The 16,568-nt window shown below is 45.9% G+C and overlaps 1 protein-coding gene across 1 annotated transcript in view; it reads left to right on the forward strand.

The window, feature by feature from the left end:
- LOC122471279 (transformation/transcription domain associated protein) overlaps positions 1–16,568 on the forward strand; it is a 113,468-nt gene that overhangs the window by 43,005 nt on the left and 53,895 nt on the right. The window contains 12 exon segments of the mRNA XM_043559673.1: positions 1,198–1,294; positions 3,525–3,646; positions 3,988–4,158; positions 7,792–7,860; positions 10,174–10,227; positions 10,358–10,378; positions 12,071–12,190; positions 12,436–12,555; positions 12,955–13,119; positions 13,214–13,395; positions 13,565–13,763; positions 14,219–14,347. Of these exon segments, the coding sequence (XP_043415608.1) occupies positions 1,198–1,294; positions 3,525–3,646; positions 3,988–4,158; positions 7,792–7,860; positions 10,174–10,227; positions 10,358–10,378; positions 12,071–12,190; positions 12,436–12,555; positions 12,955–13,119; positions 13,214–13,395; positions 13,565–13,763; positions 14,219–14,347 (1,449 nt within the window).

The raw sequence follows: 16,568 nt of genomic DNA on the forward strand, positions 1-16,568 counted from the left end.
GCTTGGACGTACGATTGTATGATCACGTGGTCTAGCTTTGATCTTTTATACCTTGTTGCGTCCCTTGTGTAAGAGTCGATGCTCATATGACCTGTCCAAGGTTCTAGGAGAGCCACCAGAGGATGGGAGGAAGTTTCCTTTTGGTGGATCCAGGTAGATGTATTTTAACCCATGTGGAAAATTCCTCACCGAGGCTTAAGACCAGATCCTTAAGTAGTGCTGGGAGATAAATCTCAGGAAATGTGTCTGGTTTCCCAAGTGCTAATCAGTGTACCAGCTGCATCAAAACATGTGAGGATCTTTTGAAAAATAGAGACTCTGGAGTCCTCTCCCTGGAAGTTTGGGGTCAGACCTACAAATCTACCATCTGCAAGCTTCCCCCAGCTTCCCAGGTGATTCTGGTACATGTCATGTTCGGAACTCACTCTGTCTAGATGTAGATACAGATACAGTTGTCTGTATGTGTGTGTGCACACATGTGTTTTATATGAGGAGAGTAGTACTGATGGAGTGGAATAGGGTGGTGGCTTGAAGTGCTTTCAACTCTCTGTCCTTTTTTGCTGTTTTAAATCTTTTACTAGGTAGGAATCTTTAAGGGAAAAACGGTAAAGTTAATACTGTTTTTTTAAGATGTAAATAGAAGGGGAAAATAGTAGAACCCCATATGTGGTATTTTAGGTATTAGACGTATAAATATATACTGGCTTGTGATAAAATGTCCAGAAACATAAAACATAGCTACAGGAATCTCTGACTAATGGTATTCCCAGTGACTTTCAACTTCTTTCTTTATGCACTTTTCTGTACTTGGCGGGGGGGCAAACAAGTATCACCACTGAAATGCTGAATTATAGAGCACACACGATTGTCGAGCACTGGCCCGAGGCATGGGGAAGCAGCTCTGAATAAGGAGGAAGATGTACCTGCCACCATGATATCTGCAGTTCACGTGGTCCCCTGTGTAGAGAAAAAAGGTTACGGTATCAGAGTGGGTGAGAAAATGTCTCATTTCACTACTGAGGCTGACTTGAGTTTGCTTTAGAAGGAAACTCAGTCCCATTTGGTATTAAATTCTCTAGGATTTGAATTTAGTTCGTTGATTGTGGTGTGTGTGTGTAAGATTGCTGTGTTCTGTTATTCTCAAGGTTATTGTGTCTTGACAGGAAGAGCAGGCTAAAATTATTGTATCTTTCACAGCTGTTAAATTTATGTGAGGCTGAGGACTCCGCTTTAACAAAGCTGCCTTGTTACAAAAGCCTTCCGTCACTCGTACCTCTGCGAATTGCAGCGTTGAGTAAGTTAATCCAAATTAAGTCATGAGTATGAAGATGCAGGGAGACAGTGGCTTTTTCTGTTTTTTTTTAATTTATTTATTTGAATTCAAGTTAGTTAACGTACAGTGGCGTATTGGTTGCAGGAGTAGAACCAACAAGTGCCCTCCTTAATGCCCATCACCCGTATAGCCCATCCCCCACCCACTGCCCCTCCAGTAACCCCCAGTTCTCTATATTTAAGAATCTCTTACGGTTTGCCACCTTCTCTGTTTTTATCTTATTTTTCCTTGGGGTTTTTTTTTTTTTTTGATCTTTTTTAAGGTGGAATCAAAAAACTTGTGTTTGTAGGAGAACGTAGGGTAGTCAAGCTTCCAAGACTCCAGACACATCCAAATGAGGCGCTGCACGTGGCAGTCTGCCTTTCTTCAAAAAAAAAAAAAAAAAACAAGTATTTGTGAAACTACATAATGAGATGTCAATAGATTATATCAATTGTTAGGATTTAAATAATTTTTTACTCTTATAAATGATGCATTTTACTCTATAATAATTAACTCTATTCTGTAGTTCTGTCATGACTCTGATACTCTGGTTTAAGAATTGTCATAGCTCTGGGGGCACCTGGGTGGCTCGGTCAGTTAAGCGACCAACTTCAGCTCAGGTCATGATCTCACAGTCCGTGAGTTTGAGCCCCTGTCAGTCTCTGCGCTGACAGCTCAGAGCCTGGAGCCTGCTTCGGATTTGTGTCTCCCTCTCTCTCTCTGCCCCTCCCCTGCTCATGCTCTGTCTTTCTCCGTCTCAAAAATAAATAAAAAAGCATTAAAAAGAGAAAAGTATTGTCATAGCTTTCGTATATTGCCATTTGCACCCGAATCAGAGTATACAGTAAGATTTACTACAAACCTGTATAGGCTTCTCAGTGGCTCCATAGCATTTGAGAGTCCTGCCACCTCTGGGCTTTTGTGAGGAACGTCAGTTAACACTGTTGAATTTTTACTCCTTTGAATTCTCACTTAGAAGCATGGTCCCCCCCCCCCCCCTTCTTTTTCTTTCTTTCTTTCTTTCTTTCTTTCTTTCTTTCTTTCTTTCTTTCTTTCTTTCTTTCTTTCTTTCTTTCTTTTTCTTTCTTTCTTCCTTCCTTCCTTCCTTCCTTCCTTCCTTCCTTCCTTCTCTTTTTTGATATATAAATACCCAGTACGAGTTTTTTTTTTTTTTTAGTTGACTTTTTCTCTTGCTCTGTTGGGTTTTACGTTCCTAATAAAACATTGCCAGAACCTTCCTTGAGTTAGGGGTAGAGGAGGTAAGAGGCAGACCATTATACCTGCATTTGAGCAAGGGGCTGGGGTATGGATGACACAGCAGGTGGGAGTGAGGGGGATGCTCCGCAGCCACGGTTGGAATCTTTGCTTGTGTCGGGATTGCTTTCTCTGCATGCTTTTCATTCCTGTTGGCTAATAACAGGCATTACTCTTGGATGTTATCTCTCAGCTAACATGTGGGATTAATGTGTGTCCCCTTTTCTTTTTTTTTTTTTTTTCAACGTTTATTTATTTTTGGGACAGAGAGAGACAGAGCATGAACGGGGGAGGGCAGAGAGAGAGGGAGACACAGAATCGGAAACAGGCTCCAGGCTCTGAGCCATCAGCCCAGAGCCTGACGCGGGGCTCGAACTCAACGGACCGCGAGATCATGACCTGGCTGAAGTCGGACGCTTAACCGACTGCGCCACCCAGGCGCCCCATATGTGTCCCCTTTTCTATGAATATTTGCATTTTCACAGCCTTTAACTCCCCAAGATGGGAGGAGGCTGCCTGGTCAGACATGGATAGTGGAAGAGAAGTCGGGCTGTGTGTGTGTATTCCCTTCACCACTAGAGTTCAGGGCCAGCCCTCTGTCAATTCAGCATGCGTCTGCTTACACTCAGCCATGCTCTCACCCCATGTGAGGATGGGGGAAGTGGTGTCAGTGCACACTCCCTCTTTTCCCCCTCCAGCCCTTCTTCCTTCTATCTGGACCGGGTAATATTTATCATGGCCTTTCTGACAGGCTGTTGACTTCCCTCCTAGATAACCCTGAACATGTACGTGAGCTAGAAGACCATGTATTCCTTTGTCTTTCTTGAGGTCGGACACTTGGGAGGTGGTTCAGTGATTCATAGTTTGTGTTGATTGGTAAGAGCCTTTAGACAAGGAAATTACTCATATAATTTTCAGGTTAATAATGAAATTGTATTGATCTGTCTCCCTAAAGATGCGCTTGCTGCCTGCAACTACCTTCCTCAGTCCAGGGAGAAGATCATCGCTGCCCTCTTCAAGGCCCTGAATTCCACGAATAGTGAGCTGCAGGAGGCTGGAGAAGCCTGTATGAGAAAGGTGAGTGAGTGCGTGTGTGTGTGCGCACACATGGGTGTGAGTTCTGCCTTTAGGTTTATCCTGTTCACCTCATTTGTGTGCCTGGAAATCTCTGTTTCGTACACACTGCACTCTGATAACGTCTCTATTTGTTTCATGGTCCTCATGAGCCTTTTAAAATAATAAATAGTAATGAGCAGTCACGTTCATGTCATCATAAACTTCCAGAACGTATATGGTTAATATTCCATTTTCCAAGGAAAACACACACTTGTTGCTAGAGCTGAATGAGCTCATTCTGTTTTAAAGTATATTTTGTTAACTGTTTTCCTTTGTAACCTTTTTTTTTTTTTTTTTAATAGTTTTTGGAAGGTGCTACCATAGAAGTGGATCAAATCCATACACATATGCGGCCTTTGTTGATGATGCTGGGGGATTATCGAAGCCTGACACTGAATGTCGTGAATCGTCTCACTTCAGTTACCAGGCTCTTCCCAAACTCCTTCAATGATAAATTTTGTGATCAGATGATGGTAAGCCAAATGCATAAATACTCTCTAATCGGCCTGAAATTTTAAGTTATTTTTTTTAAGTAATACATATACGTGGTTTAAAATTCAAAAAGCATGAAAGGGGGAGGCACCTGGGTGTTGAGCACCCAACTCTTGATTTCAGCTCAGGTCATGATCTCACCATTCGTGAGTTCGAGCCCCTTGTCAGGCTCCAAACTGATCACGCAGAGCCTCCTTGGGGTTCTCTCTCCCTCTCTCCCTCCCCCTCCCCTGCTTGCATGCATGCGTGTTCTTTCTCTCAAAAATAAATAGACATTGGGGTGCCTGGGTGGCTCAGTCGGTTGAGTGTCTTACTTTGGCCCAGGTCACGATATTACGGTTCGTAGGTTCGAGCCCTGCATCCGGGCTCTGTGCTGACAGCTCAGAGCCTGGAGCCTGCTTCGGATTCCGTGTCTCCCTCTCTCTCTGCCCCTCCCCTGCTTGTGTTCTCACTTTGTCTCTCTCAAAAATAAATAAACATTTAAAAAATAAATAAGTACCAAATGAATATCTTCTCGATTTTGTAAATAAATATATAGGTAGGGAGGGAGGGAGGTAGATAGATAGATAGATAGATAGATAGACAGACAGACAGACAGACAGACATTAAGAAAAAACAAGAAAGGGTTATTGTGAAAGACCCCCCTCGTTCCTGTCCTCCAGTGGCCGCCTCCAGTTCCTGTGTTAACAGTTTCCTGTATGTCCCTTAGAGATGTTTTATACTCATAATAGGACATAGGTATATTTTTTTGTTTCCCTCAAAAGGAAGCACAACGTATACACAGTTGTTACTTTTTTTTACGACTCATCATTTCAGATGAGAACATGAAGTGCTTCTTTCTTCTACTCCTTTCTCCTATTCCCTTACGTGGACGTGCCCTAATTTGTCTCACTGTTCCCCTGCTGAGGAATATCTAGGTTGTTCCCAGTCTTCTGCTGTTACGTAGACAGTGATATAGTGGAACATGTGTAAGAACTTTTGAAGTATTTTGGGTTTTTAGAAATACCAAGGAAATAATTATGCAAATAAAAATACCTGTTTGACCCTGTTTAAATTTGAAGCATAAGCAGTTGAAGGAGGTTCAACTATTAACTTTCGTATATGTTCAGTTTTGCTCCTGGAAAGTAGACGGTTGCAAATAACTTCGGGTTTCGTGGCACATTACTGCAAATGTGCATGTACTTGGCATGCTTCTTTCTTAAGTAGCCTTTGACCATTTAGATACCTCAAAATATTGAAGGTATTCGTTTTGGTTTTGGCACAGGTTTTCCGCAGCCGTAGACAGGAGTAGACAGGTACAGATAGAGCGTGTGTGGGGTGCAGATGTGTGAGGACCACACAGCTTTTACCTCATGTGTGGTTTCTTCATATCTGCAGACCCCGAAACAGCGAACAATTACCAAAACACCTACCTGGGAATTGGTAGCATTACGGTTGGTCCTAAAAATTGTAGCTGCTGCCCTATTGGAGTAGAACTGGGAAACAGGGCATTACATGGAAATACATTTTCCAGATTGGAAGCTGCCTTCCCGTTAAGCTTCCAAGCGTAACACACACCCCTCTACCAGTTTACGTCCGTACAGACATTCACAGGTGTGGTTCTAGTAAATGAAGTTGTATCGCCTCCTAACGAGAGCACATCAGATACGCTCTTTATCTTGCGTCACGTCACAGCTCTTGGCACACTTGTGTGTGAGATCCGTGCGTATTCTCAGTGTCTCTGCATTTCTCTCACTGCTCAGCTGTCCTCTTTCGCTGCTTTTGCAGGCCTGCAGGAAGCAACGTGTTTGTGATCCGTTGGTTGTTTTACAGCCAGTCTGATCCTTCAGATTTGCTGTGAGCTGAGAATTCATTTGGTGAACATCACTACCCAGACCTTTTAGAACAGCGTGAAGAGACTTACTACCTCACAGCCTGTAGTTCCTGACTTAGGCCCGGAGTCTTTTTCCCGGAAGTCAAATCCGTGGGTTTGTGTTTCTGGTTTGTGTAGGGGATCACCCCTCCCCCTGCTCTGGCATTACAGCTGCTTTCAGAATGGTGAAAATTTCTCTAGGAGCAGAGAGTGTTGATGTACTTGGATACAGAAAGACCGAAGCTGCTGTTGGTGTGGCCGTGTTCATCTGACGCCCACCTTGCCAGAGACCAGCCTGCGTCCACGCCAACTCTGCTTTCATGTTCCTGGCATGGGTCTCCTGATGTGCCCGTGCCTGCTGCTCTCGGGCAGGGCTGGTACGCTGGTCTAGGACAGACACATTTGCCCTTCTGTGTATGTTCTTCAGAGCTGCGTTCCATCACTGAGCCTTCGTCTTGCCACACATAATCCGCTTTTGAGGCAAACGGCTCAAGCCCTCGGTATAATTTTACGAGCGAAGACACCTCAGTGTGTAGGATAGGCATTCATGATAACCACCTTAAAAATTTTGGTGATTAGTATCTTTCCAGGAATTTTACTGGCAGAATGTTGTTAGCTTAGTGTATTTAATTTCTTTGAAAGTATGTGTATTTTTGTGTTTCTCACTGCCTGTTCTTGGGAGCACTGGCTCTATAAGTGTTTAGGTGTATTCATATCATCCGTCCCCAAGCCTCTTTTATCCCGGAGTCTCCTTTAAAACAGCTAGTTAATTCCCCGCAGGGCATCAGTGTTTGAAGGACAAGTTTGGACAGTGTGGGACAGTGAAGATAGTTGAGTTATTTGGATGCTCTTGGGCTTTTAGCTATAGGTTCTGAGTGCTTACCTGCCAGGTTTTGCCGGCCACTGTGGCTGGGAGGCTGGCCGCCATACGTCCAGGCCGGGCCAGAGTTGTACCAGGCTCGGGGATCCCTCTCCTCGAGCTCTTGCCGCAGAACACAGAATCTTATTATTAGCTCGCAAAGGTTGCCCTTGCCCTGCACAGAATAGAATTGCTCCGTATTTGCACTAATTGTACAGCCTCTGACTAGATGGGATCCATGATCATCTCCCAGCCCACCCCCCGCACCCACCTTGTGCCCCCTCCTGCTCAGCCAGACATTATTCGTGGCTTCAGGGCCTTTATCTCTCCTCTCCTCTGCCTGGTGTGCTCTTCCCTTGTGCTTCTGGAGTGTCTGCCTCAGCAGGGGCCCTCCCTGACCTTGACCCCCTTATCTGGCTGATGCCTGTTCCTCTTTGACAACCCCTTGCCGTGACTGTTCATGGCAGGCACCTGTGTATTTTACCTTATTCTCCCCACCGGAACCGAAGCCGGAACAAGGAGGGATGATGTCCGCTTGTTCCTTCTCCACAGGGTGCCTCGCCTGGCGCCTGGCTCCTTGAGGTGCTCATGAACAGCTTCAGGGCAAAGGGACGTGGTAGTGAGAGGGTAGCAGTAAAATCCCAACGTCAGAATGGCCGGGTTTCGGGACGTTTTCCACTCTACCAGCGTAAACTCAGCCTTCTAGAAGTGACGCAAATGCCAACTGCTCTCTTCTCCAGTTCAGTGGTTGGGCCATTTCAAACATGAATGCTGCTGTCCTCACATTGAATATGACGGAAATTCATGGTTACATATGAACTTCCGCCTAAGAACAGCAAGGCCTTGAAATGATCCTGTGTGAGGCAAAAATGTTTAAGAATGTGTTTTTTTTTTTTTCAACAGCAACATCTACGAAAGTGGATGGAAGTGGTGGTCCTCACCCATAAAGGGGGCCAGAGGAGCGACGGAAACGTGAGTGACTTCTTCGCTTCTGGGCAGGGCAGCTGTGCCCGGCACTGCTGTTCCCAGTGTTAGTGTCAGAGCAGTGCTTTTAATTAAGACGCCGGTCAGAAATCTAGTCTATAGGAACTGTTGACCATATTTTATTAGCATTACGTTTTGCCTTTATTTTTCTGGATGATTGAACATTCCTTTTTATGTTTCTTTAAAATCTCTTGTTTGCTTTAATATGACATTTTCATTGATGAGAATTCTGGGAAGCTTGAAATGTTAGTCTTTTAATTCTAGTCTTGCTTTAAAGTGTATTTTCTAGACTGTTCTTGGCAGCTGCTGTTTGCATGGTGGTGCATTCCTCAGCTGTTGTTTTCCATTGCTTTCCATCATCATTGCCTCGTAACACTAAGTATAGATTTTAGGACTTGAAACAGTAAGGATAATGCAGTAAAGCATCACATAAGTACTGGTGTGTATGTTTATGGGTCTCAATCCTCCACCCCAGCTATTTGCCAAAAATCAAATGGCCAGTACTTCGAAACACATTTTTATGACTTTAAGTTAAATATTTTTACATGTCTGACGTTGGTCATTCTAAGACTTTGCTCTTAAAAATAACGGTTCTTGCTGTTTTGAATCTAATTTGTATATGTTAATATTCTTCTCAAATATTTTTTAAGTTGATGACTGTCCTATCGGTAGGATCATGTTTTCCCTAAGTTCCTGTTACACCTGGTGAAATTGTACGGCAGTGTCCTAAGGAGGGAATGCTAGAGCTCTTCAGAGGCGTGATCAACGTGGCTTTCTGTATTCTGTGCCTGTTTGTTGGATGCTGTGTTTCATCCCAACTTGAATTTTTTTTTTTTTTTTTGGCTTTATTATGCTTTGTTTTGACCATTCTGTGTCAAGGTGTTTTGTTTATGTAAGTCTTGATTCCTGCTGCTTCTAAACAGCCAGCTGAGCAAAACTAATCCAGGATTCCAAACTTTCTAGGAGCGTTAATACCACTATAATAACCTCTTTGAAGGTTTGTTATCAGTATACACAGGGGAATATCAGGAACTCTTGGTGGGGGAGAGCAGAGTGGGTTTTAAAAGCCTAAACTCTTGGGAGTAGGTACGGGTGCCTCTATTGTTTTTCCTCCCCATCTGTCAATCTGCTAGGTATTTTTGCTCTAAATTTTTTATATTTGTTTCATAATAGGCTGTTAATTCCCCGAAGCACACGATTCTAGAATAAACGTTTAAAAACCTAAGGGGCAGGTGAATTACTTCCATTAGATCAGAAAGATTCCATAAAATTTGACGGAAGTCATTTGGAGGGCTCGTTGGATGGGGCAGTTGGGCAGGGGGCGGAGCTGTGGGCCTCGGGAGATCCTCCAGCTCCCGTGGGAAACATGGTGATCATCCATCCTGGGAGCGTGCTCCTGGCAGGCCTGGGAACACCCAGCTCTGCAGGTGCGGCCTCAGGCCATGGTGTTTGGGGTCTACCTGCAGCATGCCCACGGTTTCGTCACCTCAGCCCAGGGCCAAGCCACCTTTCTGTTCTTGAACTCTGATCATTTTTTATGGATGTTGTTCACAATTGGGAATGGATCTCAGAACATAGGTTGTCCCCATTGGGTTGAATCCCCAAATAATAATTACATAATGGAGAACCTCTAACTGAACACATGTTAAATATAAATAGTTGACTATTTATAACACTGGGTGTACCCTGATGATCAGAGCTTTGCACTAGCACCGTGTGGAGAAAGGTTTCCCATTTGAACATCGAACCCCCCCAGGGGAGAACTCACAACCGCTTGTGGAGCTGTGTCTGTGTTGGCATGCATGGCTTCACTTGGCAAAGTGACCCAGGTAGCTGTGTGTTCTTCTGGGTGTGGGGGCTGTGTCACCGTGACCTGCTGATGGGGCTAAACCACCTGGCACTCTCCTGGCTACAGCTGGGAAAGACAAAGAAAAGTTCTTTAATGACAGCGCTGCACGTGAAAACTTACTCTGAATAGAAACAGATATTTAAGTGCATTTGCACACAACTGGGTCTGACAGTTTCTCCCCCTGGGCAAGAGTTCCAAAATTCCTGCTTTTCAAATTTGATTTAAGGAAGGGATATGCTCCATTCTACACTCTCTGAAGGGCTCTATTTTGACATCTGAAGGGTGGAAAGTGTGCTTTTTTGCTGTTGAGCATTTGTTAATTATTGTGCTTTTTCATCATTGTCTTTACTGTCTTGTTTCCCCCAATAATCCTTACTGTGTATGAGTATATGGGAAGTTTTTATGTAAATAACAAATAGAAAAAAAAAGATGATTTTCCTCCCCATCCTCAGGAAAGCATTTCCGAGTGCGGGAGATGTTCCTTGTCTCCATTCTGTCAGTTTGAGGTGAGAACAACCCTATTAAAAGTCAGTTTATGACTTGCATTGTGAAGAATGGTTTATATTTTCTTTTCTTTTCTGTTCTTTTTACCTTTTTGTTGCCTTTTTTCATGCTGTAATTTTTGTTTTGGTTCAGCCTGCCATGGAAGGGGTAGAGGTGAGAATCTCAGTGGAGGCCCAGGAGGGGGTGTTGTCGTATTTGGTTTTGCTGTGATTTGTGGTTCTGTGGTGGACGGAGTGCGTTGTGCCTTGGAGTGCAGTGAGCCGTATTGTCTGTCTGTGGCGGAGTTGTATCAGTACCGTTGCTGTGAACTGTCCGGATGCCACGCATGTTACCTATTAGGACGTTTTAAAGCAAGAGTCCAAGTTCTCTGGTTTCTATATGTTAGAATCGCAATATGTCAACACCGTTTAAGATTCAGCCGGGTTTTGCTCTTATAATGGTGGTATGAACTCCTACATCTAACAGCCTCTTGGGAGGAAACTACACAAAGAACATCACCCCTGCTAGGGACTGAGAGGAGCTATTTTCTTGCACACACCTGAGTGCCTGGCTGCCTGCCTGGAGTTTAAAACCTCCCTGCCCCTCCGTGTCTCGTCCCCCCGCATTTCTCGCTCACGCACACCACACTGACGTAGTCCCCCACACCGTGACTTTGGACAGTCAGAACCCCGAGCTTTCCCTCTGCTGTAAAATGGGAATGATAGCATCTGTCAGTCCTGGCTTCCGGCGATGCTGTGGAGACCAAAAGAAGTGATTTTGTGCCCGCGCTTGGAAAACGTAAACCACAGTATGAAAGTACCATTCTTAGAATGTTACAATTTCAGAGTAGACCTTGCTCTGTGTTCTGGGGAATTCGGCAGCGGAGAACTCTACAGGTGAGGTGGGGTGACACTGAGCCATGTTTTCTCGTTTCTTCCCCATCTCACTGTTGGCCTCGTGGTTTGTCAAGGCATTTGCGGAGGTATGTCAGATGCTCTTGGGATGGGGCCCCTCCTGACGGGTGTTTATCATCCCCATTTTACTGCGCTTAGAGTAACGGACATCCTACTGCACACGGTGCGGGGGGGGGTGTACATCAGGGAGTCTTCCCTTCCGTGGCCGTACTTCTGGCCACGTGGAATCTCTGAATTGCGGATAAAAACTGTGGGAGCTAACACTGAGCACGGAAAGTGGGACTGAGAGCGATTGACCACTGAGCTGTCAGCACCTGGAAAAGTGCAGAAATCTTGGCATTTCACATTCTTTGTACGATTCCATAGAGCCATCTGTCAGCCTCATCTGTAGGTCTGGTTGACGAATATTTTTAGTACCGTGGTCAGTCGTTTATTTACGTTCATGTTCAACTTTCAGGATAAATACTTAAGGATTTTTTGAAGGCTTTTCTCATGCTAAGTTTTGAGGACAAAAGAAGTCTGTGCCCTCAGAACTTAGTGTATTGGGAAGACCCCGTGATGTCACAGCAGAGCAGACCCCGTGATGTCACGCTCCCCTGACCACAGGCTTGCTCGTTCCCTCCTCCATGAGGCTCTAGCGTAGCAACCTGTCAGGTCACGTCCAGCACTTGTCCATGCTCTTGAAAACAGACACAGCACAATCACATCAGGTACACAGCTCCCTCTTCCCTCCGTTGACAGATGAAATCTGAAGGCCAAGGGCAGTTAGTTTCCTTGGGCCACAGCAGTAATCTGACATTGGTAAATTGTGGCTTTTTACATGTTAATTCTTTGCTTCTGGTGGCTAGCCTTGCGAATGTAGCTAGACCATTGTAGGGTCTGTAGTGATGTTGAGATCTCTGGCTGGCAAAATTAATTGGCCTGTTTTGTAATTTCTGGGTTTCTTCACTAGGAAATGAAAATTTGTTCGGCAATTATAAACCTTTTTCATCTGATCCCAGCTGCACCTCAGACTCTCGTCAAGCCTTTGTTAGAGGTGGTGATGAAAACAGAACGGGCTATGTTGATTGAGGTAATGGTCAAATTGGGGTTAATTCTGATTCTTCCACCATCTGTTGGCTTGTGACGTTTTCACTTCGTCATATCTTAGATGGGGTACTCTAACAGCACAAAGATGTTCCGTGCTAGTATTCGCTTGTGACTGTTGCACGCTCCGGTTACGAGGAGGGACAAATGCATTCTCCTGCCATGGTAGGTCGGTGGACCTAAGAAGCTTCAAGCCCTGAGAGGATGCTATTTCACCCACATGTTTTCTAGGCCGGCAGTCCGTTCAGAGAGCCTCTCATCAAGTTCTTGACTCGGCACCCCTCACAGACGGTGGAGCTGTTCATGATGGAAGCCACACTGAACGATCCCCAGTGGAGCAGAATGTTTATGGTAGGCACACAGGGAGCTGGGGTCCAGTGTCCCTGCACATTCCTGTTGACCGGTGTGCTCTGCAATCCGAAACTCATACTTCGTTGTTCAGTGCCCTGCTTTTCTTTTTCTGTAACATATCCAAGTGTTAGAAACCTCATTGTCGCGTACGTGGAAAGTGTGGGCCAAGGAACCCCTGTCTGTAGGATTTGGGTGCTGTTAACGAATGAATGAACTGCTAGGATTATGGAGCCCACAGTCCCGAAGTATCATTACCGCTAAGGAGCTTTTTGTTAAAAGGGTGGTTATAGCAGCTTTTTAGCCTGCCTAGACAGATTGGGAAAGAACCGTAGCGCTCATTCATCTAAACCCTTTGTGAGCCCTGACTGGCTTAAAATAGCTTGCTTGTTCTGTTTTCAGAGTTTTTTAAAACACAAAGATGCCAGACCTCTGCGAGATGTGCTGGCCGCTAACCCCAACAGGTTCATCACCCTGCTGCTGCCCGGTGGCCCCCAGACCGCCGTGCGCCCTGGCTCACCCAGCACCAGCACCCTGCGCCTGGACCTCCAGTTTCAGGCCATCAAGGTAGCGTCTCCTCACCAGACACCTGAAATCTTCAAAGTTCGGGTGGGACGCTTGGAGAACCCTGCCAGTTCCCTAATTGTCGCTTCTTTGACAGATCATAAGTATTATAGTTAAAAACGATGACTCCTGGCTGGCCAATCAGCATTCTCTGGTGAGCCAGTTGAGGCGTGTGTGGGTTAGCGAGACCTTTCAAGAGAGACACCGGAAGGAGAATATGGCTGCCACCAATTGGAAGGAGCCCAAGCTGCTGGCCTACTGTCTGCTGAATTACTGCAAGTGGGTGCATCCGTTGTGCTTTCTGTCCAGTGACTTGTTCCCTCCCCCCAGTAAGCTACACCGGAGCCCCTCTGGGAGTTTGTGCTTAGCCGTGGTCCACTGGCCACGTGCACCCACATCGTCGCGAAAGCAGCCATAACATAGCCTGTTCTCTCATTTGACCCTGCAGAAGGAATTATGGAGACATAGAATTGCTCTTCCAGCTGCTCCGGGCCTTTACCGGTCGTTTTCTCTGCAACATGACGTTCCTGAAAGAGTACATGGAGGAAGAGATTCCCAAAAACTACAGCATCGCTCAAAAGCGTGCCCTGTTTTTCCGTTTTGTGGACTTCAGCGACCCCAACTTTGGAGATGAACTGAAAGCCAAGGTGAGTCTCACGGTTAGGCTGTGGTTTTGCCGTGGGCGTCGGGGCTAATTTTCTAGGGAACCAGGGGCATTGTTTGTGTTCTGCTGTGTCTCCGCGGACACTTAACTAGAGTCTGGACTGTTGGCGAGGAAGATGCCGCCGTTGAAAAACTTGGCGGGTCCAGAGTGAGCCAGTGTTGCAAAGTAGGTTGTCGGAGTCCTTGTTTTTAGTAAATGCCTCGTTTGACACGAGAAGAGTAGACAGACTCAAGTCGCTTTTCCTCCTGTTTTGACCCACCTTTCTTGCTGACTGCTTGAGTCAAAGTCAGGTGATGGGTCACACCCTTGACTGAGATCTCGCTTCACGGGTTCAGTGTCCAAGCAAACCCTGGGGGCCCTACCCACCTTGTTGAAGAAATAAAGAGCACGGAGCATAGCATTGTTTTCCTCCTCCTTCATGTTTACGTTTTCTTGTAGGTTCTGCAGCATATCTTGAATCCTGCTTTCTTATACAGCTTTGAGAAGGGAGACGGGGAGCAGCTCCTAGGACCTCCCAACCCAGAAGGCGATAACCCAGAGAGCATCACCAGTGTGTTTATAACCAAGGTGGTGTCACTATCAGTGCTTTGGCATGAAAAGCAACGTAGTAGATGAGAGAGAACGTGTGAGTGTGTGTGCATGCGTGTTTTGTATGATGGGTTCGCTGAAATAAGCTTATTTCCCTAAGGTTCTAATCTTCCACAGTTGCATTGGTTTATAGAATTGCGTTGGTCGTATTAGAATGCAGTGCATTTTTTTGAGGACACTTCAGAATGAACTGACTTTCCACACAAATAGATTCCAGTGAGAAACGGAACATATGTCAGTGAACAGTTAGATGTTGGAGTTGTTTTGTAAAAATCCCTCTTGCTGGTTAGAGTCTTGACACATGGTTTTTGTCTTCACTTTTGCAAATATCTACTAAAAGTCAGTGGAAACAGACCAGATCTAGTTGCCACCATGACCCTTATTGTCAAGTTAACGAGACCAATGTGACAGCAGGAATGTCTGAGGTTACCTTAGGTGTTAGGTCTCTGTATGTTTACAGTAGCGTTTCCGGTTTGTGCTAGAGAGGTTTTCCTGAGTGACGTGTTTGAGAAATGGCTGCCCGGCGTTCCTCTTGGTGCCTCGGCTGTCCTGTGCTGGCTTGGCCTTTGAACTTTGCCTGCAGGTGCTGCGTTCACCTGCAGGCTGGTAGAGCGTTCTGTATACACGTGGTTTGTTGGAGTGCAGTGACCAACGGGCATTCCTCTGCAGGGTGTTGTCTGAACGCCCTTTAGGAGAACCCAGTTTTCTCACTCCTTCCATCACCGTTCCGTCCTGGGGCCCAAGTGGAGGGCACTGTTCCCATTGGCAGTTTACTGGTTCCTGAAGACGGGCGTCCTTCCTGCAGTTTTCACCCCACCTCCGCTCTCTCTAGGAATGAGAGCTGAGCCCAAGGAATTGTTTTGGGTCCCCGTATTGACACTTGCCTCATTCCGGGCAGCTGGGGGAGATGGTGCCTCAGATGCGGCCCCTTCTCTTGTGCTGCCTTCTCTAGACTGTCTTTTGGGTCAGATGCTGCTGACTCAGTACAAGTGAGGAGTTGGGATTTCGAGGTCAGGTGAGGGTTAGTGGCACCGGGCAGGTGGGGGTCCCGGGAGAGGCTGCCGGGAAGCAGCAGGTCCAGGGGAGAGGGGACTCGGGGAGCCAGAGGAACCCCAGTAAAAACACAGTTGTGGTGGAAGACTTCAGCCTTTCAGAACTTTCTGGGAGAAAACGTAGTTAGGCCTGGAATGTGGAGAGTCAGCGCACTTGATTCAGTAGAGACCTGCGGGGTATTCCTCGGGGTGGACATGTTTTCTCATATTCATAAAACAGAAATGTGTCCAATACTTGATGACAGAAAACTGTAACAATTTCTTTAGAGATTTGTTTTCCAGGTAGCATTTTCTTACTATAATACTGCAAAATAAGGACTAGACAGACACTTAACAGCTGACGAGGCAAAAAATCTCAACTACTTGGAAATTAAGAAACTCTGTCCTTGGGGCACCTGGGTGGCTCAGCCAGTTAAGTGTCTGACTCTTGATTTAGGCTCAGGTCGTGATCTCATGGTTCATGGGATCGAGCTCTGCGTCCCTGCTTGGGATTCTCTCTCTCCCTCTCTCTCTCTGCCCCTGCCCCGCTCTCATGTGCTTGCTCACTCTCAAAATAAAGAAATATTAAAAAAAAAAAAAAAAAAAGAAAGAAACAGGGGCACCTGGGTGGCTCAGTTGGTTAAGTGTTCAACTTTGGCTCAGGTTATGATCTCATGGTTCGTGATTTTGAGCCCCACATTGGGCTCTGTGCTGACAGCTCGGAGCCTGGACCCTGCTTTGGATTCTGTGTCTCCCTCTCTCTCTCTGCCCACCCCAGATCATGCTCTGTCTACTCTCTCAAAAATAAATAATTTTTTTAAAAAATTAAAAAAAAAAAGAAATCTCATCCTAAAGAAGAGGCCCTCCTTTTCCCCTGAAGGTCCTTCACCCACTGTGTTCAGACTTGTAAGCCCGCCCTTCGTCAGTGAAATTCGTTCCGGGAATCTCTGATCCGCACACATAACGGGAAAATGGGCATGACCTCGTTGGTTCTCTTGTTGTAAAGCTTGATGTTGTATATGCCGTGCGTGCGCGCGTGTGTGTGTGTGTGTGTGTTTAGGAGCGCGCTCGTGCGTGTGTGTTTGAAGGTGTAAACCTGTCGTGTGGCCCTTGGTTGGTGACACGGCTCAGGACTGGACCCGAGCTCCGTTCTGCTGATCTCGCCCGCA

Source organism: Prionailurus bengalensis, chromosome E3 (genome assembly GCF_016509475.1).
Source record: "Prionailurus bengalensis isolate Pbe53 chromosome E3, Fcat_Pben_1.1_paternal_pri, whole genome shotgun sequence".
NCBI classification, from domain to species: domain Eukaryota; kingdom Metazoa; phylum Chordata; class Mammalia; order Carnivora; family Felidae; genus Prionailurus; species Prionailurus bengalensis.